Raw genomic sequence first — 24,954 nt, 5'->3', positions numbered from 1 at the left:
GGACCGTCTGCGTCCTCTCGACAGCTGGCTCAGGCCGTGTGACGGGTTCTGACCTCCAGCTACGAGGGAGGCAGGAGGGAAGAGCTGGTGGCCGTCCAGAAACTCCCTTTGCCAGCAGCCTGCGGCTGGTCACAGGCCCTGCTGACCCCTGGACTCCGAGCGAGTCGTCGGCGCCGTTGCCCAGGGGTTTGGGCTTCTCGGCTGAGGTTGGCAGTTCCTCAGCGGTGAGGACTGTGCGGCCTCCCCAGTCCTCCTGGAGTTCTGTGTCTCTAGGAGTTTGTTCACAATGCCTAATTTTCAGATGTTTGGCACAACACTCAATCTTTCAGTAGTGCTTTAATGGCTCCAGCATTTGCAGGTGTGTCCCTGTGGCAGGGACGTGGAGGGGGGTGTCAGGCTCTGCCTCGGCCCTGGAGCTGGGACCCTTGCCTGCTGCTGAGTGGGCAGGCCCAGGTCCCTCCCGCATCCTCAGGGACGGTGCCGGCCCCAACCCTCCTCGCCCAGCACCGCGGGGCCCAGCTCGCTCTCCGGTCTTCTTCCCCGTCGGGCTGGTCTCTCGCTTTTATCAGCTCATGTAATTGGTACACTTTGGTTCAAATCTGCCGTCTTATTTTGTGCTGTTTGTTCTGCTTCTGTGTTTTTTCTCTCTGTTGTTGCCACTTTTAACTATTTTCCGTCATCCGTGTTTTCACCTCTGCAAGCCTGAGTGTGAGAGCCCGGTTCCTGGTGTCACCTTCGCACCTGTCCTGTCCCGGCACGTGCACCTCCTGAGACCGTGCCCCACACGAGCACGAGGCCCCGGGCAGCCCTTCTGGCTGACGCGGTGGTTTTCACGTGCTGCAGCGAAAGGTGTTGTTTAGGTGAACGGTTGTCCCTGTTTGTTATCTACCGTTCACTGTTTGCACCACTCTCCTATTCACATCTCAGACTTCCCATCTGTCATCACCTGCTGCACTTAGCATTTCCTTCCTCAGCCTCTGGATGAAACTGCCCTGTTACGGTCTGAAAGACGCCCTCGTCCTGGTCATGTCTGTTGGCGTCATTCCTGTCTTTGGGGCTGTAGTGGGTGTTTGGGGCGTGGTTCACGTCCAGACCCCACTCCAGGCCTCCCCCTCTGCTGGGCACGTCCGTGTTAACGTGGGGCCCACGCGGCGGCCCAGGCACACAGCGCTTTTGGAGGACAGCAGACCCACGATTCAACACCTTTATTTGTCACTTGACCAGGCTGGCACAGTGTTAACCACGGGGCACGCGAGGGGTGGAGAGACACGAGCTGTTTGACTGCAGGTTCGCCAGCCAGGCCTGGGCAGCGGCTCTGAACAGGTGACCCTTTGCCGTGGCCCCACAGATGCCCCCAGGGTTCCCGGTGAGAGTGGGTCTGGGGCACAGCAGCCCGACATCAACACGGAGCGATGCCCTCGTCGCTCCCGAACAGTAAGAGAACAGTGCAAAAATAGATCGCATGTCTATACACACATTATTTCCCTTTCCTGAAAAACTGAGCACAAACAAGTAGCACAGGATCCCTCTCAGGTCGGGGTTACATGCGTTAACATCGTTTGGCTTGGCTTGGGGAAGAGTTGGTGCAGGGCGACCACCGTCTGGGGCCACCGCCAGCCACACGCCCACGGGCCAAGGCCACACCCCTGAACCATGGGATTTCAGTGTTCAGTAGTAGAGCAGTGAGGGAAGCTACTCAGGGTCAGACCTGAAGGGACGTTCTAGCCTTGTGACTTCACAGTACAGCTGAATTGTCAGCCTGCGCCGTACGGAACAGGGGATGACGGGTTCCCGCCTGCATGTGCTGCAGGACAGGGTGTGCCAGCTTGTGCAGGAGGAAGTGACTGGCTGGGTCCTCGGGGCTGGCCAGCACCAGCCGACTTCCTTGCGAAGGGCCAGGTGGTGTCTGTGCCTTAGGTTTTAGGTTTCGTGGGCCGAGGCGCCTGTGACTTACCCCCTCCCCATGGCCAACAGAGCTGCAGAAGCAGCCCCAGGCGATGAAGTGCCGGGGGTGGGGGGGCGTTCAGTGGTTATGACAGCCGGGGACTGAGCAGGCCCACGTTCGGGGCTGTGAGCCTCTGTCCGCTTGGTGCTTCAGGGGGCCGCCCGGCCTGCCCCGAGCGCCCAGCCGTGGGCGTGGGCAGCACAGGCAGGGACCCCTGCGTGCCTCTGCCTGACTCCATGGCACCTGCCTCAAACCTTAAGGCTGAGGGTCTTCGAGGTGTAAAAATACTCCAGTATAAATATAGACCTCTTCCTATAGTGTTCTAAACTTACACAGCTTGAACTTCCGCTCTGGTGAGCTAACCCCTGCCTGGAGTCCTACAGTGCCAACAGGATGACTCGGTGTCGTGGGGGTGGTGCACTCAGACCTCTCCCGCTCTCCTGGCCTGGCTGCACTGCGCCTGCTCCCCGGCCAGCCTGCTGTGCGGTTCCTGTCCTCACGGCAGATGTCTCATTTCTAGTTGACTGGGTGGGTTAGTAGAAGCTTGGGGATGGGGCACAGAAACATGCAGCGAAGACACACAGCTGCCCGCCCGTACGGCTGCGGCACCTGAGCCCGGGGAGCCCCGTGAGGCTGAGTACAGAGACCGCGACGGGCAGCCTCCTGCCCTGACGGGACGGTGTTCCCAGAGCGACACTTCGACTGAGAAGGAAGCCTGGGAAGGCGCCCCAGCCCCAGGGGCCGCCAGCGCAGGGCAGGGATGGAGATGTCTTGGGGGCCGCTGTGTGCACCCGGCTTCCTTCTCAAACCGCAGGGGAGGTGCTGTGGTGACCGCCAGCAGTGACGCGTCCCAGAGCTCGTTCCAGCCTGCACGGGCGGTGTGGGTGGACCGTGCGAGGATGCGTCCCCCGGACACTGCTTGCCTCCTTTCTTTCGCTTAGGCTCCAATTTGCACGCGCTTCCTGGCAGGCCGGTCCCCGCCCGGCTAGAAGGGCTGAGGAGGCAACAGCCCTCCCTGAGCAGCAGCGTGGGGCCGCTCCCTGCCCTTGTGGGCGTGCGCGGCTTGGGACCGAGGGCTGGACTCGTGTCCTGCTCTGGGACGGCTGTGACGGTGGGGCCGCGCTGCTGGGCAGGCAGGGGAGTAAAGCAGCCTTGGACCAGGAGACTCGCAGCCTCTGGGCAGATGATCGGGCCCCAGGGAGAAGCCCTCTCCAAGACCACGGATGAGGAACTGGCCGGCGCGTGGTCAGCTCACTGTCCAAACACTCCACAGCTTCGGGGTCGTCTTCAGACGCATTCATACATTACTCTGGTCTCCAGGGGAGGAGCGAAGAGCCAGGTGGGGGCCAGCATCCCAGCTGCCTTGCCCCAGCCCTGGGGCCTGCTTCCCGGCTGTGGGGGGGACTAGCCGGGCACCTTAGTGTCCCCAGGTTAGGAACTGCCCAGACAAGAGTGATTCACGCCCTCGAAGTGACGCAGCAAGCTTGCTACCCCGTCCTTCCCTGGGTTTTGGTGCCACGTGCCGTGGAGCCCCAGAGCCTCGGGACAGAGCGGCCCGCGCAGGCACCACCATCCCCGGGAGCGGCCAGGGAAGGCAGTGCCCCTCAACAGCCTGCCACCCTGGGCGTTTCCCAGGACCACAGGGCCCAGCGGGTCACAGGCCAGGCTGTGGCCATGTTCACACAAATGGGCACGTCGCCGAGGGGCCACTGTAGCCTCTGGCCTCTCGGAGAAACCAAACCCCACAGACGTGCCCGGCCTTGGGCCCTTCCCTGGCCTGGTTTCACCAGGCGGTTTCTGCGCTCAGGGCTGGAGAGGAGGGACAAGGCCCCTCAGGAGACTCCAAAGAGGCTGGAAGGGCTGCGGCAGCGGGAGGAGGAGGGAGGCAGCAGCCAGGCGACCTGCAGCCTCACTCAGGCCCAGAGTCCAGCGCGTCCGCCTGCCCTGCCTGGGAGAGCTGGTCACAGAGATGGGTCTTCTGAGTCCTCCCTGAGCCATTCTGACGATAAACACGCAGTCACCGTTTCTTATTCTTTCTCAGAAAAGCAAAATGAAATGAACTGCCCCAGGTTTCTGTTTTAAAACCTTGTAACTTCACACTTTGAGTCCCCTTCGTTGACTGGTCATCTGGCTCGGCTCAGGCCTGGTCTGTGGGTGTGTGCGCCTGTGTGTGTGTGTGCACATGTGTGCGTGGGTGTGCAAGCGTGTGCCGGCGTGCCCAGCCCCCCACCCACCTGCACGGGAGCCCCAGACACGGCGGCGTCCTGTTCAGGTTTCCCTCCGCTTTGCTGGTGCTGCCGGCTAGTGCGCTGGCTCGGCTGCCCTCACGGCCCCGGGTCAGCAGGTCAGCACAGCCTCAACCGGGTCTGTCCCACCAGCTCTGTGAAGACGCCCCTTTTGCCTGCACACCAGATGGCCGGTGCAGGCTGGCCCTGGGACACACTTGGGAAAGGGCCGTCTGTCCACTTCCCAGCAGGGACGAGGCAGGTGTGTGAGAAGAGGTGAGTGCTGGGGTCGAGGAAAGCTGGGGTCTGGGCAGGAGGGAGGGCTGGCGCCCCACGTCCACGTTCTGCCCGAGAGCACAGGAATGTAACGAAGTGAGAGGCTGCGGGGACCGGGCGGCGGGGAGGCCCCGCCGGCTACTTGCCCCCCTGCACCTTCTGGTCGTAGGTGCCCGCGTGCTTGTAGCCCGGCACGTAGCCCGACTCGTCCACCAGGTCCACGCGGCCCGCCCTGCCCTTGCCCCTGCCAGATGGGTCGAAGCGCTCCTTGTGGGAGCCCGTGAACTTGGTGGTGTCCGTGAGCCGCGACACGGTGGGCGAGGAGATGGCTTTCTGCAAGAGAGCAGGGTGGGAGCGGTTGGTGGAGCCACAGGGAGAGTCAGCCCAAGGGCCCCGCCATGGCCCACGCTTCTGCCCTCCGTCCCTGGACCTGCCTGCACCCACTGCACTCACCGTCACCCCCGAGATGACGGGGGCCTTGCCCTCGATGAGCCGGTGCACCTCGCGGATGGCCTCCTCGCTGCTCTTGTCTTTGAATCTCTTCTTGGCGAGCTCCTCCAGCGCCTCCTTGAACTGCTCGAACGTGATGGTCCGGCAGGACTTACCCCTGCAGGGAGAGGGGCTCAGGGGGCGCCTGCCAGGCCCACACCCCCCCAACGGTGACGAGGCGCCAGCAGTCGCTGGGCCGCGACCCGACCACCCGGCAACCTGGGGCACCCTCCACTCGGGACCTGGTGGCTTTGGGGGACCCCACCCTGCCCCTCCTGCAGCCGAGAGCACGCCCGCCCCTCCCCGCCCCTGTCTAGCGATTACGCCCAACAGCCGGTCACCAGCGGCAGCGGCAGCAAATACAAACTGTCTTGGAAAAAAGCCTAAAGGAAGCATGTCCTTTACAAATGACTGAACACCCTCGTTTGGTTCTAAGACAGGTGTGTGTGGCCTCGGTCAGAGACGGACATCCAGAGGGAAAGTCGGTGAGAAGCTCGTCAGACTCCAACCACACAGGGGCCACCGGCCTGTGCAGGGGTCACCCGTGGGTGGGGGCCCAGTCACCACACAGGAACAGGATGGGGGCCAACCTCCCCGGGACTCGCTGCCCCACCGCTAACGCCGCTGGGGCGACCGGCGCCAGCCCACGGGAGCAGCGCTCACCCAAACATGGTCTGTGGCCACCCAGAACCCTGGTAAGTCAGCCCCACAATTTCAAAACAGCTCTACACTGGCTCTTCATATCTGATCATTTTAACTGGAAAAGTTTTGCCACTTTGACCAGATCTTCCCCAGCTAATCCATTCAGGGAGGATTTCACAGTTTTACAGGAAGTGAAGGTGTGGGGAGGCCCCCCAGGGACACTGGCTCGGAACCGTTATTGAAGGACTGCCCACAGGAGCCAAGGACTGGAGGACAGCCCGGCGCCGGTGCCCAGAGGGCCCGCGACAGCCAGGGGACGGAGGCACCTCGAGAGTCTGCAAAGCCGCAGGACAGCCCCCAGGCTGGCGACAGGACGGTCAGAAACGGGCCCACGTCCGGGTTTTCCACAAAGGTGCAGAAGCAGGGGGTGGGGGCCGGCTCTTCACCAGATGAGGCCACAGCAGCCGCGTGAGGAAAGGGCTTGTCTGTGCCTTGCGCCGCGTGTGACTAGCCCCACGTGGCCACGGCCCTGCGCGCAGTGTGAGGCCAAACTGGAACTTCCGGAAGGACACCTGGGAGAGCCTTGGTGACCTTGGCTTAGGCAGACATTTCTTAGAAGTGACACCAAAAAACAGTCCATGAAAGAAAAAACATGAATTGGACTTGACCCGAGTTTTTAGGACTGTGCGCTTCAGAAGACAACTGTTAGGAGAAGTAACAGACAAGCCGCAGACGGAGGAGCGCCCCGCCGAGGGCTCTTGTCTGAAGTAAGCATGCAACTCTCACACCGGACAGTGAGGAAAACCCGCCTGCAGGCTGGGGAAGGGTCCGGGCCTGACACTTCGTCAGAGGAGACCTGTGGGTGCGGCCGGCACGTGGAGGGCGCCGCGTCCCTGTCGTCAGGGAGATCGGGCTAAAGCCGCGGGCAAGGGAGGAGCCCGGGGGTAAATGACGACCCCGGTGTGGAGGCTGCGGGCCGGGCCCCGGAGCCACGACGTGGCGTCCACTGGGAAGGCACTTGGCAGTTTCTTACAAAGGTCGTGCGCACGCCCGGCCCTGTGACCCGACCAGTCGCAGTCAAGAGGAGTGAGAGCGAGTTCACACGTGCCCCTGTGCGTGTTCCCACCCCGTCGCTTGTGTTCTGTTGTCACCAGAGCTCAGAACCAGCCCAGGTGTCCACCAGCCGTGAACCAACGAACACACCTCAGTATGACTCCAGCTCACGCGGGCACTCTCACACACTGGACACGTCTGGAGACGTGGGGCATGCCGACGTCAGGTAGCGGGGGACACAGCCCACCTGGCCGCAGGGAGGCCCCATGGGAGAGGAGCAGGGACGGAGCCCATAGGCCTGGATGGCTGTCGGGAGGGACACTTGTCCCACAAGGACCGCAGGCCTCATCAGACCCACTGAGCCTGGCAAAGGCCAGCCTCAGCAGTGCGGGCCGGCTGGGTCCCAGGGCGGGCCCTCCCGGGCAGCGTGGCTCAGTCATCACCGTGGGCGGGGAACCTGTCAGGCCCCACTGGTCACTGGCCCTCTGCGGCCCTGTCCCGTTTGTTTGTCCTGGGTCGTCAAAGACGCTCCTGTCTCTATTCACGGACGCCCGGCCTGACTGCCAGCCCGGTGACCAGCCCAGAACACGCAGCCCTCGCGGGGCGCCGCGGCACCAGGCGCCACCAGTGTGAGTCACTCGGGGAGGGGTGGGGAGACGGCCATGGGGCCTCTGTCAGAAGCCACATTCAGATCGAGGGGACACGTGGGCCCAGCACCCTGACCCACCCACTCCACCTGGCCAGCCCCGGTGTCCCCACATGTCCCTGCCATGGCCACCAGGCAGGGTCTCAGAGCCAGTCCGGGCTGGCGGGGAGCTCTCACTCGGGGACCTGCCGCCCGCTGCTGAGAGCAGCGACTGGGAAGTTCTCGGGTGACAATGCCGGTCTCTTCCCTGAGACACTCGGTCACTTCACACGGCTCTCTGGACACAGGGCGGTCCTGTTCTCCAGAGTCCACACAACCAAACCCCCTCCTCTCTTAGCTCAGCGCCAGGGCAGCCAGCACCCTGCCAGGAGGCTGCTGTTCTGCCCGAAAGCCAGCCCCCACAGTAACGGGGTCACCGGTCACACACGAGGCCGTGTGAGCAGTGCCTCCCAGGCCCTGTCCCCAGACCTCCAGGCCCAGCTCAGGGCAGGCGGGGTTGGGGCCAGCCACTCTGCAGGTCACCCGGGGACAGTGCAGGCAGCCAGGGGTGCCGGGGGCCCGGGTGGGGGGTCAGCACAGCCCTCCAAGGACAGGCGCCTGTGCCTCCAGGGCCAACACCACAAAGGCCCCTGGACTTTGGCCGACACACCCCAGGATGGAGCCAGGGCCCCTCTGGTCACCATAGATAACCTGCCACTTCAGCAGTCGGAGAGAGCTGACTCTCAGGTCCCCCAGCCAGCAGAAGCTGGGACCCGGACAACCCGTCCAGAGAGCAGGAAACGGTGTGGAAGGAGAGCCCCAGGCCAGCAGGGGTGAGGGTGGAGGCTGTGGGGAAGCCCAGCCTGGGTAACGTGCCTGCTGCCAGGCCTGGGAGCAGGCAGACACCAGCTCCCTGCTGCGCGGGCGCCCCTCCCTGGCCTTCCCCTGCTAGCCCGGCGACCCAGTGACAGCACTGCTGGGAGCCTGGAAGGAGGCCGCTCCCACCGCAGGCCTGGCTGCCGAGGGCCCGAGCCGCGATGTGCAGCTGTGACCCTAGCATTCAGTGGCTCTGAGCAGGAAAGCACGTCCTGAGCTCCCCGACCCCTGTGAGCCTCGGGCAGGCTGGGCCTTGGGGGCAGGTGCACCTGAGGTCAGCAAAACTGCCTCTGGGTGTTTGGGGGCGGTCATCCTCTTGTACGACCCGCGTGTGCAGCGTCCAACATGGACACTGACGGGCATTTCCCGATTCCTGCCCCGGCCCTGTCCCCGGCACACACGCCGGGCGCCCCCCCGCCACCAAGAAGGACACTGAGACCCAATCCAGCAGTAGGAGCTGGGATCAGGGTCCAAGGGTCCACACACCGCTGCCTTCCCAGGCTGGCACCGGGCACCCAGCAGGTGCCGCCCCAGGCTCCAGGCTGTGGAGACGCATGTCCCACTGGCATGTCTGGGATGACACATGACACAGAGCCCTGCCCACCCCACCTGCCACCCACAGTCGCTCAGGCGGGGCGTCTCCTGTGTGGCGGGTGGTGTGGGCTCCAGGCCTGGGTCTCTGCTGACACCTGAGCTCCCTGCTGCAGCCGTGCCCACCCCGAGGCCTGTGTGTCACGAGGGAGCAGCGTCCCCAGTGGCCTGCATCCTCCTAACCTGCAACCCGGACGTGGCTGCCGTTCACTCAGTTCCCAGAGAGCCGGCAGGTGCATGGCCAGGAAAGGCAGCCTTTGCCCCCGTCAGAGTGGCACTCCTGCTGGTGGGAACAGAGTCTGAGTAATTAGTGTTTCGGGCCGGGAGGCGGGGCGGACGGGGAGCGCCTGTCCTGGAAACAATAGTCTTCAACAAGGCCTCGGGCAGAGCGGCTAGAATTTGTTTAGAACTTCACACATGGTAACATCAAAACAAGCAAGCGCTGCCCTGACGACGGCCAAACAAAGGCTGCAGACACCGGGCGGGCGGGCGGCAGGGCCGGGGAGCCACGGCAACCGCCCCAAACAAAACAGCTGCCCTAGTCCGCGCTCCACAGTGCCGCGCTTCTGCCGGGGCTGCCACGTGGAGCAGCCAGGGTCCCAGGCCCCACCACCCACCACCGGCCTCAGACCTGGCCCCCCAGGGGACCCCAGCCAGGGCCCAGCCCCCCGGGTCCCACTCCTGAGGACAAGGGCGTGCATGCAGGTCCCTCACTCCCGCACACCTGGAAGGGCTGGGTACCCTCCCTGCAGACAGGGCGCTCCCAGGCGGGACACAGGTCACAGGGCCCCCACAGGCAGTCCAGGCTGCAGGAGGGCAGCGGGGAAGTAGCCACGACCCCTCGCTGGGCTGGGGCTGCAGATGCCCGCTTCCCCAGACGGTGTCCATGCGGTGAGCTGAGGCAGATGCCGGGGGTCCAGAGCAGTTCAGGGCTCTGCAGCTTGGAGCCCCTTGTGCCTCAGAGTCTAGAGCCAAGCCTCCACCCTTAAATGTCCTGCTTTCTGGAGCAGGACCTGGGCCAGACAGGGCCCCCCTCCCCATGCCCAGTCATGGGGTGCCGGCACCCCCCGGGTCCCTCCACTGCCCGTGACTCCTGCACACAGGGTCTCCAGGGCCTGACCAGAACGTCCATCATCTGGACGAGCCGTGACCAAGGATGTGGAGACGTGAGATCTACGTGTGTGCACGTGTCTGGACGTATCATGTTTCCAGCAACAAGGACCTGGTGTCAAGTGGTCTTTCTTGGGTGTGGTCACGGGTGTGGACGGCAAGAGAAGGGGAGGGGACGTAAGAACGCCTTGCGTGCTCCCAGGAGAGGCTGAGCGCGGACAAGCACCCACGCATGCCACTGAGTCTCCAGGGAGCCGGTGGAGCCCAGGTTGTCACCCTTGCTCTTCCCCCAAGGCTGAGCGAGCGCACAGTGGGTCGGGCTCCCGGCTGCGCCCCAGGCACCCCGCCTCTCAGAGCTGCCCCCCAGCACCCGGTGGGCCCCCGCCCCGCTCCGGCGTTGCCTGGTTCAGACTCCCTCCTGGCACCTTCTTCCGAGGGGCTGCGGAGCCCTGGGGCCCCGCGCAGCTGGCACACGCTTACTTGATCTTGCTGAAGACGATGTCCACGTCGGTGACGGTGACACTCCTGCCGTCGATCACCTGGCAGTCCCTGCACAGTTTGGTCCAGTTCTTGCCGTGCATCTCCCTCCCGCTGGCCCTGGTGTCCCCATGCACCGCGAACCTCCGGAAGGCCTCCTCCAGGGCGGTGAGCTCCGGGCCCGCAGCGGCCGCCCCCTCACCAGCACCCTCTGACTCCAGCGACAGCCTCTTGGCCGCCTTGTCCTTGGCAGGGTCCCCTGGGGACTTGGGGGGCGTCTTGTTGGCGGGCTTGGCGGGCCTGGGCTTGCCGTCAGCCATCCTGCTGGGAGGAAGGGACAAGAGGTCACCCTCTGCAGCAGCTGCCCAAGGCCCTCTGCTGCCACTCGTGGACAGGAGGCCACCAGCGCGTGTCACAGCAGAGCCCTCGGGCCCCACGGGGGCAGAGCAACTGCAGAACCGCGGGCTGGTGAGCATCCACCTGCTCTGGACACACGTGGCCCTCCAGCGCCAGCGTCCCCGAAGTCAGAGCCTCAGCCGTGAGGCTCAGGGCCCCTCTCTGGTGCTGCCCAGGCACTCCTGCCCTGGGGACTCCCCAGGTGACACCCTTCCCAGCATCCATGGGGTGACACTGTCCTCAGGGAGGGGACCCAGAACAGGTCACACCGCTGTCCCCCGCTCGAGGGCGGAGCCTGCTGACCAGGGCGCCCCCACCCGGACGGCCAAGCTGGGTGCTGGTGGGAGAGAGAGGCCCCGGGCGTGGGTAGGGGGTCTGTGCAGACCCTGAAGGCTGAGCGCAGCTGTGCCCCAGGCCCAGGGTGGGGGCCTCAGGCCGTGGGTGAGGCTGACATGGGGCCCTCAAGTTGGGAGCCCCCAAAGCTGGGTCCCCGTGGGGCTGAGGAGACAGAAACCATCCACCCTGGCAGATTTGGGGAGCCCAGGCTGAGCACCGTGCCCACAGAGTCGCGGCTGGTGGACGGGGCAGGACCTGAGAGCCTGACTCCCAGGGAGCAGTGGCCTCACTGAGAACCACTGTGGGGTCAGTGGGAGGAGAGACGCAGACCGGCACAAGCTCAGGGTCCGGCTGGACGGTCAGGGCCACGGACAGCTTCACTGGAAACCCTCAGGTCCAAGTTAAGGTAGAGGAAGCACGCAGCCCCACACCACGGGGGTCGGGAGGGCCCTGCCAATCTTAGGACCCACAAGTCCCCCAGCAGTCAGAGAGATGACCGTCCACAGGGCCAGGGTGCCTGCTACTCCCCTCCTCGAGGGTGGAGCAGGTGAGGAGAAGGACCGTGAAAAAGTCACCCCGGAACCGCCAGGACTCCTCTCGTCCCCAGGGCGGTGCCGTCACCCATGGGGCACACCCGCCAGGTCGCAGAGTGCTCTCCAGGGACAGTCACCAAGGCCACCAGCGCCTTGGGTGTCGCCGGAACTGCTCAGGTGTTATCTCGGCTCCATTTCTCTGAAACCAGAACTGCTGTGGGACTGGCCCTGAGTTCACCTCGGGCATCGGCTCCCGACGCCCAAGTCGCAGATGCTGCTGGGAAATCACTGGAAGCATTAGTGGCTGGTGAGCATGGCACACGGCTGGTGAGGACCACTTTATGAGCCTCAGATTCGGGGGTACTCCCGTCAGGACGGTGGAGCAGGAGCAGCAGAGGCTGAGAGGCAGGTGCAGGTCAGCTGGGTGGCAGGGAGCTCTGCCCACGATGTCCTCGACTATGCAGATCCTACAAGTGCCGACAGTTAGGACGCAGGGGTCCAGGCCGAGCCTGCACTCTGGGCACCCACAGGTCACCTGAGCACCTGGGCGCCAGGGCCCCTGAGAAGGAAGAGAGGGGGCCGTGGGGGACCCCACAAGTGCTTGCGCACCCCCAGCCCCCACTCAGGATGCCCCCAGCTGCCAACCCGTGCTCCACGCACAGTTCTAACATGCTTGGCCATCAGCCTCCACCGTAAACAAAGTCAGAAGGACTCAAAGATACTACAAGTTACCCATCCAACATGGAGCTGGCCTCCTGCTTGGGCACAGGTGATAAGCCAGTAAACAAATGGGTCAGATCGGAAGCACTCGGAGCAGAAACTCAGGCGGGTGAGATCAGCTTAGAGGAGGGGGCCGTGGGCTAGGATCTCGGCGATGCCAGGGTCTTGGCCGGAGGTGGGGTGGCGGCACGGAACCACACGAGGTTCACGAGGTGGAGGAGCAGAGCCCCCCCAGCCCCAGCCGGGCTCGGCCGCTCATAACCTGCACCCCAAGAGCTGCGGCCTCGGCGCCGACCTGGGCTGCGGGTGGGTCTCCACTTAGGAATCTCTGGGTGCTGCTCTCAGCACAACTGAGCTCCTGTCCTGGGCACTCACCTCCACTGTCAACAGGTGCTACCTTAGTGCAACACACTGAATTTTAACAAAAACAGCAGGAGTGAGACCCTACGTCCAAGGTCACTCTCGTCCAGGGAAGAGCAGGAGGCAGGCGAGCAGAGAAAGAGGCCCCACACCCGTGTCTCTGCTCTCTGCCCTCCTGCTTCCCACGTCTGAGCTGCTTCACTGAACCCCTGTGCTGTTTCTGTGATGACAGAATGAACTTAACTGTGAAAGAAATGGGGACTCAGCCAGAGGTTTCTGGGATACGCAGGTGCCCAGAGAGACCCTTCCTCACTGACGTTGGCCTGCTGGGCCCTCCCTCCCTGCTGCCCCTCCGTCTGACTCCTCCCCAGGGAGGCAGCCCCCCCGCCACGTTCCTGCCCCCACACGCTTGGGGGAAACTCGGGGCGGGCTTACTCTTGCCCCCCTTCCCACCTGCGCTGCCCCACTTTTGTCAGGAGAAACAAAGTCACTTAGTAGAAGAGGCTGCCAGGTGCAGTGTTAAAGAGAGGGCCTCCCAGGTGTGGGCTGTGTGCCCTGCACCAGGTGTCATTCTGGCGGCTGCAGGTACAGTGGCCCGGATGCCCAGCTCCCTCACTGTGAGGGTTGTCGGCAGCCTGGGGAGGCCCCAACAGACTAAATTCACGTTCCAGTTTTCAACACCCAGGTTCCCAGACAAAAAACCAGTCTCTCTCCTGGCCCTCACCCACCTGCTTCCCTGCACGGACCGTGGACTCCTGGGTGCGTGCCTATATGGGAGGGAGGAGGAGGGGCACAGAGGGCGAGGACCCCAGCGTGAGGAGGTGGCCAGAGTCCCGGGACGGTCCTGTGAGATGCAGGCGCCAGCCCAGCAGCAGACGGGGGAAGGGGAACCTGCTCTCCGGGCAGGAGGGATGAGCAGGAGAGCAGGTGGACAGACCTGTGAGGTGGGGGGGGCCGGCGCAGAGTGCCGCTGGCCAGGTCCTGCTGAGGCACAGCAACCCCAGGGCTCAGGAGGAGAGGCCTGATGAAGTGCGCACAGTGGGTGTTTTACTGGATTCGCATTTTCAAAGGAGGCTTGGAGAGGCCAGGGCAGGCCTTGAGGGGGAGTGACAGACCACAGAGCTCCAGGAGCTGCAGGACCTGCGGGCCTGGGGAGCCTGGTCCACAAGTGTCCATCAGGCCCCAGGGACCGTCCTACCCAGGGGCGGGGCTGTCTCAGATGCCACGTGGTCCCCCCGCCCACCTCTCCCTCCCGGGCTGCCTATGCTCCAAAGAGGCACCAGGGTGAGGCCTGTATCAGAATGACTCTCCTGGACAAGGCCCTTTAGACTTGACTACTTGACTACCTGAAGCCAAACCTATAGAAAAGTTTACCCAGAACAGACCCTACACATCACGGTCACAGCTTCTGCATCCACACCAGCACCCTTCCCCCAGGGAGGCCGGAAATCCATAGTAGTGATGTGCTTGCAACAGGGCCGGGTGTGTCTGAGCCGGGCCAGGTGTGTCTGTGAGCAGGGCCAGGTGTGTCTGTGAGCCGGGCCAGGTGTGTCGGTGAGCAGGGCCAGGTGTGTCTGAGCCGGGCCAGGTGTGTCGGTGAGCAGGGCCAGGTGTGTCTGTGAGCAGGGCCAGGTGTGTCAGCGAGCAGGGCCAGGTGTGTCGGTGAGCAGGGCCAGGTGTGTCTGTGAGCCGGGCCAGGTGTGTCGGTGAGCAGGGCCAGGTGTGTCTGTGAGCAGGGCCAGGTGTGTCTGTGAGCCGGGCCAGGTGTGTCGGTGAGCAGGGCCAGGTGTGTCTGCGAGCAGGGCCAGGTGTGTCGGCGAGCAGGGCCAGGTGTGTCGGTGAGCCGGGCCAGGTGTGTCGGTGAGCAGGGCCAGGTGTGTCTGTGAGCCGGGCCAGGTGTGTCGGTGAGCAGGGCCAGGTGTGTCGGTGAGCAGGGCCAGGTGTGTCGGTGAGCAGGGCCAGGTGTGTCTGAGCCGGGCCAGGTGTGTCTGTGAGCAGGGCCAGGTGTGTCGGTGAGCAGGGCCAGGTGTGTCTGTGAGCCGGGCCAGGTGTGTCTGTGAGCAGGGCCAGGTGTGTCTGTGAGCCGGGCCAGGTGTGTCTGTGAGCCGGGCCAGGTGTGTCTGTGAGCAGGGCCAGGTGTGTCGGCGAGCAGGGCCAGGTGTGTCTGTGAGCAGGGCCAGGTGTGTCGGTGAGCAGGGCCAGGTGTGTCTGTGAGCAGGGCCAGGTGTGTCGGCGAGCAGGGCCAGGTGTGTCTGTGAGCCGGGCCAGGTGTGTCTGAGCCGGGCCAGGTGTGTCGACGAGCAGGGCCAGGTGTGGTATTAAAGGCAACAACAGCTTCTCCCAGTTCCACTTCCTGGAGCAGAATGTGGGTCTGCCCTGAAAGTAAAGATGGAGTGTTCTCCTCCTTCCACAGGTGTAAATGCCCCTCCACTACCTGGCTCCCGCAAACCAGCTCTCAGCACCTCGCTCCCAGGGTCCACACAGCCCCCTCACCCTGCCCATAATCTACACTCACCTGTGGGCACTTCTGTAATCCGACCAGGCCAGTGGGGCCCAGCTCCTTGTCCCTTGGGAAGCAGATGCCTTCCAGTTCCCAAGACCTCTCCATCCTCCAGCCCTCTCACCTCTCCTGTGTCCTCAGTTGCCTCTGCCCGCAGCTGCTGGATGTTACCAGACAGATCCACAGACGGCCCCCCAGGCGGCCTGGGCACAGTCGGATGGCCCAGCCTCGCTGGAGGGGGCCTGGCTGAGCTGCGCGAGCACTTGGGTTGGGGGTTAAGGATGGTGTCAGATGTGGCAGGATGAGTGTGTCTGGGAGCCGGGACCAGAGCAGGGAACCCTCTCCAGCCCTACCACACCACCTCCCCGGGCGCTGTGAGACCCTCCTCCTGCCCCCGCCTCTAGGGAGCCCCTCTGGGAAACACCAGCTGAACCAGCCTCTCTCCCCGTGTGCAGAGGAGGAGCAGGTGCGGGGCCTACAAGCCCCAGGGCAGCCCAGCCTCTGAGATGCGCTGTGTCAGGGCTTGGTCCCAGGACAGGGGCACAGGGAGGGGGCTGGAGGAACAGTGGAACAGCCCCAAATAGACCCCCCACGGAGGAGGGGACGCCTGGTCAGCTGGTCCAGGGACACCCTGCCCTACCCCACCCCTTGCGAGGCCCTTCAGGTGCAGGCATTGGCCCCACACCTGGTCCTCTGCAGGGACAGTGACTGCAAAGACCAAGTGGCTGGAAGCCCAGGGGATGGACGCCGACTGCCAGCTTGCTTCCCTGCTCCCCTCCATCCACAGGGCTCAGGCCCCCAGTGCCTCGGGCTGGCCTCACCCCTGGGGCTGCCCTTGCCGAGGGCACAGCCTCCTCATAAATGGCCCTAGGGGAACCAGGGCGTCCCAGGCCCATAGCCCTGCCTGCCACCCGCCCCGCACCGCCAGCTCTTCGTGTCAGTCTTTGGACTACAAGGCAGCCCTCTGGCAATTGTGCACATCTCAGTCACAACACGGCCACCCACTCCATCGCTGCCCCACACTCGATGTGAATGACCACTCATCCCAGGCAGCGAGAGCCTCCCGGGCGGGCACAAAGCAGCCTCTCTGAATGCGGAGCACAGGCGGTCTCAGGAGTCCATCCGGCGTGGACACGGCCCCGCCACCCCCAGCACCTCCATTCACAGTCCCTGCGGAGATCCCGACAGGATGGGCCGACCGCACTGTCTGAGCCGGATGCCACCCAGGTGCTGGCCACGGAGCTTCAGACCACTGGCCGGGAAGGGCCCACAGAGTTGGGGCCTCCTGCCCCTCGGAGCAGCCTGAGAACCACAATTACAGCCACACGGTTCCCTGTTCCCGGGGCAAAGCCGGCATCTTCCCGAGGCTCCCCCTACACCTGCAGGCAGGCCGTGGCCCATCCTCCATCCTGCGTTGTCCTGGGAGCTGCCCCGGAACATTGCCGGGCAGGTGGGGTTGGGGATCAGGACATGGTGGGAGGCGGTGGGGAGAACAAAGGACAGTTTTTCGATCCTCAAAAGATGGCCTAAGCTAGGAGCCTTTCCAATAAAGGAAAGTGGGGAAGGGGCTGGGGGTTAGGGTGTCTCCAACTGCAGCCGCAGGGCCCCCAGGGTTGTCATCCCCACCCCTCAGGAGAACTGGTTGCTGTTCAACAGTGGGAACATCTCTGGGCCACCACAAACCTGACAGTTTTGGGGGGACTCACTCTGCTAAGATGCTTGGCTTCCCATGAGCCACATCTTGGGCCCCAGTTCCCCTGCCGCAGAGCCGGCCTCTACTGTCTGTCAGCGCCTTCCTTACCAACCCCGTGAACCCAGCAGTGCGGCCAACCTGGGGGTCAGGCGGGCCCACGCAGGGGCAAGAGTAGTGGGTGAGTGGTGGCCCTGGACTAGGTGTGCTCACGCCCTCAGCCCTGAGCCTGTGGACGTGACCTTGTTTGGAAGAAGGGTCTTTGCTGGTGTCATCAAGTTAAGGACTTCCGGATGGGACCGCTCTAGATGAGGGTGACCCTAAATCCAACAACAGTGACCTTGTAAGAGGAGACACAGAGGAGAAGGCACGTGAAGACAGAGGCAGAGGTTGGAGGGAGGCAGCCACGAGCCCAGGGACGCCTGGAGCACCAGGAGCTGGACGAGGCAGGAAGGACCCAGCCTGGAGCCCAGGGAGGGAGTGGCCCAGCCACACCTGGATCTCAGACTTCCAGCCCTAGAACTGGGAGAGGATGAATTCTGTTGTTTTAAGCCAACATTCTGTGGTCCTTTGTCACAGCAACCCCAGGACCCTCCCACAGCAGGGAAACCAGAAGGGGTCCCTCCCCCAGAGAAGAGAGCTCCAGAGGCAGACGAGTGGAGCCCTGGGAGGTGGCACAGAGCCTGGAGGGAGGCCAGGCAGGGGTCTAGGCGGGTGGGTTCCAGAGGCCCCAGAGGAGAGGCTTTAAGGAGGGACCTGCCCCCAGGATGCCCGTTGTGGCCTCCAGTTGGAGTGTCTACCGGGTGGACACCGAGACCCTCAACAGGAAATCCGTTAATTCGAGAAGTTAAGCTGCATGTGGGTGCCCGTGGCCTCTTCCGGACCGAGGGTGCCCAGCCGCTGCTGTGGGTCTGCACAGCCAGGTTCTGGGGCAGCTGTAGGGCTCTGCTCCCAGGCCCGGATGCTGCCCAAGACCAGACGGACAGAAACAGCCACCAAGGGCCAGCCCCAAGCCTCCCGGACAACAGGGAGTCTGCTCACAGCCGCGGCCGGACCTGGGAGGCTGCCCGGCTGCCCACAGGAACACGGAGTCAGAGGCGCTGCGGAGAAGGGCGGCACCTCCCTGACCTTGGACGCCGCCAACCAGGTCTGACCAGCCTGCAGGTGAGGGGACAGCATCCACCTTCAGGCCTCAAAGCTCCTCCTGTCCCGAGCAGCCCACGAGGGGACAGGCAGACACAGGCAGGACGTGCAAACACCGTCAGTGAGGGGCAGGTGTGGAGGGCGTGGGAAACAGCCCCCAGACCAACGAGGAGGCTCTCTGGCCTCCCAGGGTGCAGGCCAGCCCACCACCCCCTGGGGAGAGGGGACCCTGGACAGCCCAGCCCCGCTCGCAGGCAAGGACGAGGGCTACGGGGCCCTGCGGGCTGAGCCTGGAGGACGGCTGTCCCTGAAGGGCCACCTGGGAGTGAGGGCCAGCGGGTGGGGACAGGTCAGATCCACTCCTCTGAACCCACAACTTGGATTCAGGGGACCTGGACCGCTGGAGCCCCAAACACGGCAGGACACACACACACACTCCAGCGGAAGAGCTTGCTCCTGGAAACAGAAAACACTGCTATGAACTTCTTCTGATAACAGCATCTACACATGATAAAAAATAACCAGGCCTCGGGGGCGGGGGGGGGGCGGGGAGCACCAGGAACTCGCAGAGACCTCGGGAGGCAGAAAGGACCAGAGGTGCTAGTTACTGGCGCTGGATCAGTCATGGAGTTTAAAGTAATTGAATGCCGGGTGCAGAGAAGCAAGGGGCAGTGCACACCATGTGCAAAGGAGAAAAGGACAAGGTGAGGAATTCCAGCCAAGAACTGGGAGCTGTAAAGAGGCAGGGCGGCAGCTCTGAAGAAAGAACACCTTAGAAATTCCAGCCCCCAAAGCACAACAATTAAAATTCAGAATTTGGCAGATGGGTTTCAAAGCACAGTAGATTCAACACAGCAAAAAGGACGTGTGGGAATTGGAAATATCCCAAGACAACACCTCAACGTGGTGGAAACGTGTGCACACACACGTATGTGTGTGCGTGTGTTGTGTACACACATGAAAATCAGGCAGGTCAACTGCCACCTAAGAAGTTAAGAAGAAACCTCAGCAAATTAGGGACAGAAACGACAGAAACACTGAAGATAAAAGTAAAAATTAATAAACTGGAAAACAAGTCTACAATGCAGAGGCCTACAACCTCAAAAGTTAATGCCATGAAAGCGCTGATAAAATCGATAAATTTATCAACTGGGGACGTTAATCGAGAAAAAGAGAAGGTCAAAACTGCAGCATAGGAATGGAAAATGAGGACGTCCCTGCAAGTTCTATAGATCCTAGAGATTAAAACACAGTAGGAAAATATTATGAACAATTTTAATCCAGTACATTTGATAATGTAAATGAAACACACAGATTTCTAAGAACAATACGAAAGCCACCTTACCAAAAGGTAACAAGAAAAAATAGATACTCTTATCATTGTTCTTATAATTACTACCAATTCTTATAATTATGAAGGACTCAAATCCTTGTTTAAAACTCTTCTCACAAAGAAAACTCCAGGCCTAGACGGCTTCCCCAGCAGATTCTACCTTATGTTAAAAGAAGAAATGATGTCAGTCTTACACAAATTCTTCCAGAGTAGAAGATGAAGCATCCCACCTCCCACTCATTTTGGCTAAAATAATCTTGGTACCAAAACCTGGTAAGGGCAGCTCAAGGACAGAAAATTTTATGCCTATCTCATTTACAAACAAAGATGCAAAAACACTACACAAAATCCTAAAAAGCTGAATCTGATGAGAGAGAAAAAGGATCAACACCTTACAGTCAAGTTGGGCGTATGCCAGGAATGCAAGGTTGGTTTAACATTAATCAATATATTTCATCACATAAGAGAACAGAGACCCAAAATCATGTCGCCGTCTTGATAAATGCAGGCGAAGCATTTGATGGAGTTCAGCATTGATTCACCATCAAACGTGTCAGCAAATTAAAAAAAGAAGGAAATTCCTTAATTTGACACTGAGTGCCTTAAAAAAACTACAAAAATCATCATACTTAACAATAAACTATTGAAAAATTTCAAGCTGGAGTGAGAGGAGGACGCAGGGTCCACATCACCACTTCTCCACACCGTCAGTGATAAGGCAAGAAAAGGAAGTGAATGATACAAGCATCACAGGGGAAGGAATGAAACTCGCGTTATCTGCAGTTTCCATGGCTGTGTGCAATCCCAGGAAGGTTATTAAAATCAACGTGCGTTTAGCAAGGCCTCTGGATACATGGTCAGCACACAAAAATCTATCTTATGTCCTTGTAGCAGCAAAAACAGACGATAAAAGGTATTTAAAAATACACCACTAAAATATTGTGAGGAAACAGCAATTAGCTACTAATAAATGTAACAAAAGAAACAAAAGATGGTTAAGACAGTCGACAAAGAAAACTGAAGCACTGTTGAAAGAATAGTATTACGAATGCTGATTCATGCTGAACTTACAAAGATATCAATTATCTCCAAATTCATCCACAGTTTTAATTTAATCCAAATAAAACTTCCAAAACTGCTTATGTCTGGGTAGTGAGACAAGCTGAATGTAAAACACATACGAAAAGGCAAAGGGCCATGAATAAACCAGAGATCTTGAAGGAGGGGCAGGTGGAGGGTCTGCCCCTGATGGGGACTTGCCGGGAGGTCCTGGAAATGAGGACGGCCTGGTGTGTGGTCCCGGTGGAAGGACAGAGAGTAAACCACCAGGCCGGAGAGCCCCAATCCATCCACACACGTGCAGCGACAGGCTTACGACAGGGGTGTCCTGCCGGGACAGGGGGGAAGAGAGGCTCTCAGTAAATGGGCTGACTGAATGAAAACTCATGCAGGTTCAGGTAAACATTCAGGCTGCAGGAAAGGCAACCTCAGGAAGGTGAGGCTTGAGGGTATCTGACGTCCTGGGGGTGGGGAAGGCTCCCTACAAAGGACACAAACCCACCACCTCCTTGGAAAAGGTCCTGGGATGGCACAAGATTAAAATTAAGAACTTCTGTTCACCAAAAAATATCACTGAGGTAGTGAGAAGGTGGGCGGCACGCGGCAACGCTGCTTGTCTCCAGAATCCACAGAGGGCAGGGCAGGCAGCGAGAATGACAGCTCTGGAGACACAGCCAGGGGCTAGAAGGGCCCCAGCCGCCCGCGACGGTGGGGGGTGCGGGGCTCTGCCCCATTAGCAGGAAACGCAGGCGCCAGCCCGACTTCGGGGAGCTGCCGGCAAGTCTGGGCTGGAGAGAGGGACGCCGAGGGCCCTGGCCCTCCACTCCCGGGGTCTGCCCAGCAGAGTCACCTGCACGGTTCTGCAGAGAAAGCGGCCAGAAGGCTCAGGCAGCCCCGTGCACAGGAGCCAGAAAACGGGAATAACCAAACCCACCACCCACACAGCCGGCCTGGAGACGGCGGCGGGCGGGCTCCCCGCGCGGATGGCCAGCACAGCAGAGCTCTGCGATGTCACAGGGCTGACTGTCGGCGCTAAACCGCGGGCCCGGGAAATGCGCTCAGGTGGTAAGCCACAACAAAGGCGGAGCCTCCCCAGGAACAGGGCGGGCAGCCACCGCATCTGGCAGCCTCTGTGCTGCATCTGAAGGGTCCAGAAGGAGCAGCCTTGGGGACACCTGGGGACCAAGCACCCAGCAAAGCCTGGTGGACGTGAGGTGAGGCCCAGGTGAGCTGGGTGAACCGTCTTCCTACAAAAGCGGCTCGGTCTGCAGCCCACGCCTCGCAGGCGCAGAGACTCAGGAGGGCGATGTGTAAGGCCTGGACCAGGTCGCCTGGAGAATGCTGGCTTCTGTGGCATTCTCGCGGGAGTAAGAGCTTCCTAGGGCAGAGGTCACGCTGGCTCACCTGAGCTGGCTCACCTGGCACTGGGCAGGTGTCAACAGATGTCTGTTGAACAAATAGGTGCAACAGGGATACAGGATGAGACCTCAGGAAATGTGGCCCAGGGCAGGAGACAGAGACTAGGGACACGCCGGGGACACGCCAAGGGCACAGAGAAGCTGTGCAGCGGGAGTGGAGGGGGGCCGAGAAAGGGCTCCGAGGGGTCTTAACTTCTAGACTGGAAGGGAGGCGAGGGCCGCCCTGCGTCCCACAGCTCTGACTGGAAAAAGGAACCCGGGCATGAGCCACTCTCCCAGGGCGAGCTCACACTTCCCCTGCCGAAGGGGTCGCAGAAGACACCCTGGTTTGGTGCCAAAGTCAAAGCACCGCCCTTTCCTTGCGCCCTGTGAAAGACTTTTCATACTTCTTCGTCAAAGAAGGTCCTCAGGGTTGGACACTGAGACTTCAGACTCCAGGGAGCCTCGCCGCACGCTGCCGCCCAGTTAGAGGGGAAATCTGGGGCCTGGAACCAGTCTTGCCTCCCTATCAGGAAACAAGATTTGGAGACAGTGCAACACGGCCCTGGAGAGCTGCCCTTCCCCCACACACACCTCCTGGGGGCTGCGCCCCCTCTGTGATGCCAAAAGGGCCAATCAAAGCCACTTCCAGGAACTAATGTGAAGCTTCCTCTTGAAGAGGGGCTGCTGAGCCATGGTAGGGTGCAGTGGCGGGGATCCCACGGGTTGTGACACACGGCTACCTCTCCACCCAAAGAGGAGGCTAGTCTCGGGGGGGGGGGGTCAACAGTGGAGAGAGACCATGTCAGAGCCCCAGACGTGGCCAGGCCTGCCAGGCAGCTCTGTGCCTGCCCTCCCAGGACACCTCTGTCGCTGGGGCAGCGGCAGCGCTGCTCCTCCTGCCTGGTCCCAGGCCCGCCTGGTCCAGGGCTTGTGGGCTCGGGTGGACTCGGCTCAGTGCCCAGCCCCCTCGGTCTGGCCTGGTTTCTGGACGGTGCCAGGCCAGGCTCAGGGCACGGACCTCCTGGCCAAGGAGGACATGACGCTTCAAAGTGCAGCAGGGCCCCAGGCCTCATGGCCCCAGTAGCCCCAGATGGCATCTCTTGTACATGCTCCTCCAGCCTCACCAGCAACATCACCAGCTATAAATAGGCCTGGCGCTAAGTCAGCACAGCCTCTCCCCGAGGAAGCTTTTAATTCTCAGCCTCTTCTGCAGGGAGTAGCTCCACTGCCCACCAGGGAGTGAAGCCACGTGGACGCTGCCCCGGAGGACAGCTTGGCTGCTCAAAGCTTCCTCTTAAACCTCAATCAGTGGTAAGTGATTTTAATTTTCTTTATGAAATTCTCCTGTGATTTGCACATTTCCCACAACAAGCATCTATAACTTTGTATGTAGCTAAAACAGTTTATTTACTGCAACTTCAAAGGATTCAGAAAGATCAGCCAAACACACCAAGGAGATAAGGAGACGCCAACACAGCTTCCTCTGATCTCCATCACTTCGTGATTCCGAAAAGATGGAGAGGAATTTTCAATATGGTTCTTAAATCATGGTACCTTTCTGAGTCATGGGTCCCTCTGGAAATCACTGAAGCCACAGCCCCTTTCTCCAGAAAAACAGACTGAGTGACATGCACTTTGCAGACGCTCCCAAGAGATTCACCAGCAACACCGCCCCCCCCCCAGCCATCACCCAGCCCGTTGTCTCCAACTATGTGGTGGGAACAGGGGCTGATGCCGGAGAAGGAATCATGGAGTCCAGTTTAAGGTGCCGCAAACCGCCTGTCTCACTGGCCCCTTCTCTCCCCCCATTTCCGGCCTGTTCCAAGCACTCCCCACCTCCAGCCCCATGGCTCCATCCCCAGATGTGGTCCCAGTGCACTTGGAATTCAGGTCAGGGTTTACTGACCACCTCCTAGGCGGCAGGGGTTGCCCTGGGCTCTGGGGAGGCCCCCCACCCCAGCTTGCCCTCCCTGAGAGACTAGCCATGGGGAGTCCTGGGAGGCTGGCAAGCGGTGGGGGCCATGGGAGCTAGGCCCTTTTATCGGCGTCCCCTGCGGACTCAGCAAGCATCCAATACATGTCAGGCAAATTAGCCAATAAATATGCAGACGGATGGATGACTGCATAGGCAGCTTCTCCTAAAAGGTGTCTCATCTTCAGAGAACACAGCACGCCTATCAAAACAACAGTCGGGGGAGGGCAGCCAAATGGGGCTTCTTCCCACCTCACTTCAAGGCTTCATTTACGTAACTGAAGCCGCAGAATAAAGGGTTCCTCAGGATCCTCCTTCAAAAGCGGGGCACTGGTCCCCAGAGGGATGTGGAAAAAATATATTGGCAGCCAACCTCTTTATCTTGATTGCGGGTTCTGTGCCCACACGCGGTAAGAAAACATAACACCCCTCCCGGGAAGCTTCTGGATTTGCAAACCGCAGTCTGACACTCTCACCTGCGCCGATCACGAACTGTAAAGCTAATGCCGACTGAGAGGGGCTTGAGACCCCGAGAGGGGCGGCAGAGTCCCCGCCAAAGGAACACACTCATTCTGGGCCCCTGGACACAAACAGCCCTTCCTGTGGCCCTAGGTCTCCTAAAACTCGGGCTATATGACAGTGGCTCATTTCAGACCCTCTAAGCCCTATTTTCGGAGAGCGCCGCCTGGCTAGCAGCCACCACCCCAGGCCTGGGCGTTGAGGAACAGTGTTTATGTCGGTGGACACGGAGAGGGGAGGGGCTGCAACGGGCGCTCTCCGCCGCGTTACGCACCGACGCGAAGAAAGGCCACAGCGCCTCCTCATTCAGGGCCCAATTATAAACCTGTCCTTTGCACCGACGGCCACTCCCGCCCGCGCTCCTGCGCCCCCAGACCCGCGCCCCGATGCAGCCGCGGAGGCCAGAGCGCCGGGCGAATCGCCTGCAAGCTCCGGGCGCGGGGCGCACAGAGGCACTGGGCCTTGGGGAAGGGGCGCGGGCGCGCTCCGGGAATGAGTGGCGCGCACCGGCCTGCGGGCGCAGGTGGCAGAAGCGGCGCGTCCTGCGCGCCGCTCCCCGAGACCGAGCCCCGCGGCCACTTACCTCGGAGATGCGGCGACTGCAGCGGCGGCGCCTCGGCGACTCGGTCGCGCGCGACCCGGTGCCCGGCCTGCGCTCGCGCCACCGCCCCCAGCCCGTCGGCC

At 61.4% G+C, this 24,954-nt stretch overlaps 2 protein-coding genes across 3 annotated transcripts; one reads left to right on the top strand and one right to left on the bottom strand.

Annotated features, from left to right (window-relative positions):
• Positions 1-1,190: 1,190 nt before the first annotated feature.
• On the bottom strand, positions 1,191-24,951 carry TPPP (tubulin polymerization promoting protein). 2 transcript variants are annotated; one of them, XM_072958905.1, is made up of 4 exons: positions 24,854-24,951; positions 10,313-10,630; positions 4,900-5,053; positions 1,191-4,779 (listed from the first exon to the last, which is right to left on the bottom strand). In XM_072958905.1, the coding sequence occupies exons 2-4, from the start codon at positions 10,627-10,629 to the stop codon at positions 4,585-4,587; spliced, it is 666 nt and encodes a 221-aa protein (XP_072815006.1). In that variant the 5' UTR covers position 10,630; positions 24,854-24,951; the 3' UTR covers positions 1,191-4,584. The 2 variants fall into 2 exon arrangements, with proteins under 2 accessions (XP_072815006.1, XP_072815005.1); XM_072958904.1 differs by having other exon boundaries at positions 10,313-10,633; positions 24,854-24,948.
• Positions 5,514-9,943, top strand: LOC140690276 (uncharacterized). The gene is made up of 4 exons (XM_072951933.1): positions 5,514-5,630; positions 6,258-6,344; positions 6,732-6,856; positions 7,156-9,943. Exons 1-4 carry the CDS (start codon positions 5,514-5,516, stop codon positions 8,090-8,092), a joined length of 1,266 nt encoding a protein of 421 aa, XP_072808034.1. The 3' UTR covers positions 8,093-9,943.
• Positions 24,952-24,954: the final 3 nt, after the last annotated feature.

Source organism: Vicugna pacos, chromosome 3 (genome assembly GCF_048564905.1).
Source record: "Vicugna pacos chromosome 3, VicPac4, whole genome shotgun sequence".
NCBI lineage: Eukaryota > Metazoa > Chordata > Mammalia > Artiodactyla > Camelidae > Vicugna > Vicugna pacos.
Note: the sequence above shows the minus strand (reverse complement) of the source record. Positions and strands in the feature narration are given on the sequence as shown.

Excerpts from the sequence above, each read along its gene's own strand:
- TPPP (XM_072958905.1), bottom strand. The coding sequence starts at position 10,629 with ATGGCTGACGGCAAGCCCAGGCCCGCCAAGCCCGCCAACAAGACGCCC. Across the intron at positions 5,054-10,312 it reads ATCGTCTTCAGCAAGATCAA|GGGTAAGTCCTGCCGGACCA; the intron begins GTAAGCGTGTGC and ends CTCTCCCTGCAG. Across the intron at positions 4,780-4,899 it reads CCGTCATCTCGGGGGTGACG|AAAGCCATCTCCTCGCCCAC; the intron begins GTGAGTGCAGTG and ends GCTCTCTTGCAG.
- LOC140690276 (XM_072951933.1), top strand. The coding sequence starts at position 5,514 with ATGGGGGCCAACCTCCCCGGGACTCGCTGCCCCACCGCTAACGCCGCT. Across the intron at positions 6,345-6,731 it reads GCCGAGGGCTCTTGTCTGAA|AGCTCAGAACCAGCCCAGGT; the intron begins GTAAGCATGCAA and ends TGTTGTCACCAG. Across the intron at positions 6,857-7,155 it reads GTGGGGCATGCCGACGTCAG|ACGCTCCTGTCTCTATTCAC; the intron begins GTAGCGGGGGAC and ends GGGTCGTCAAAG.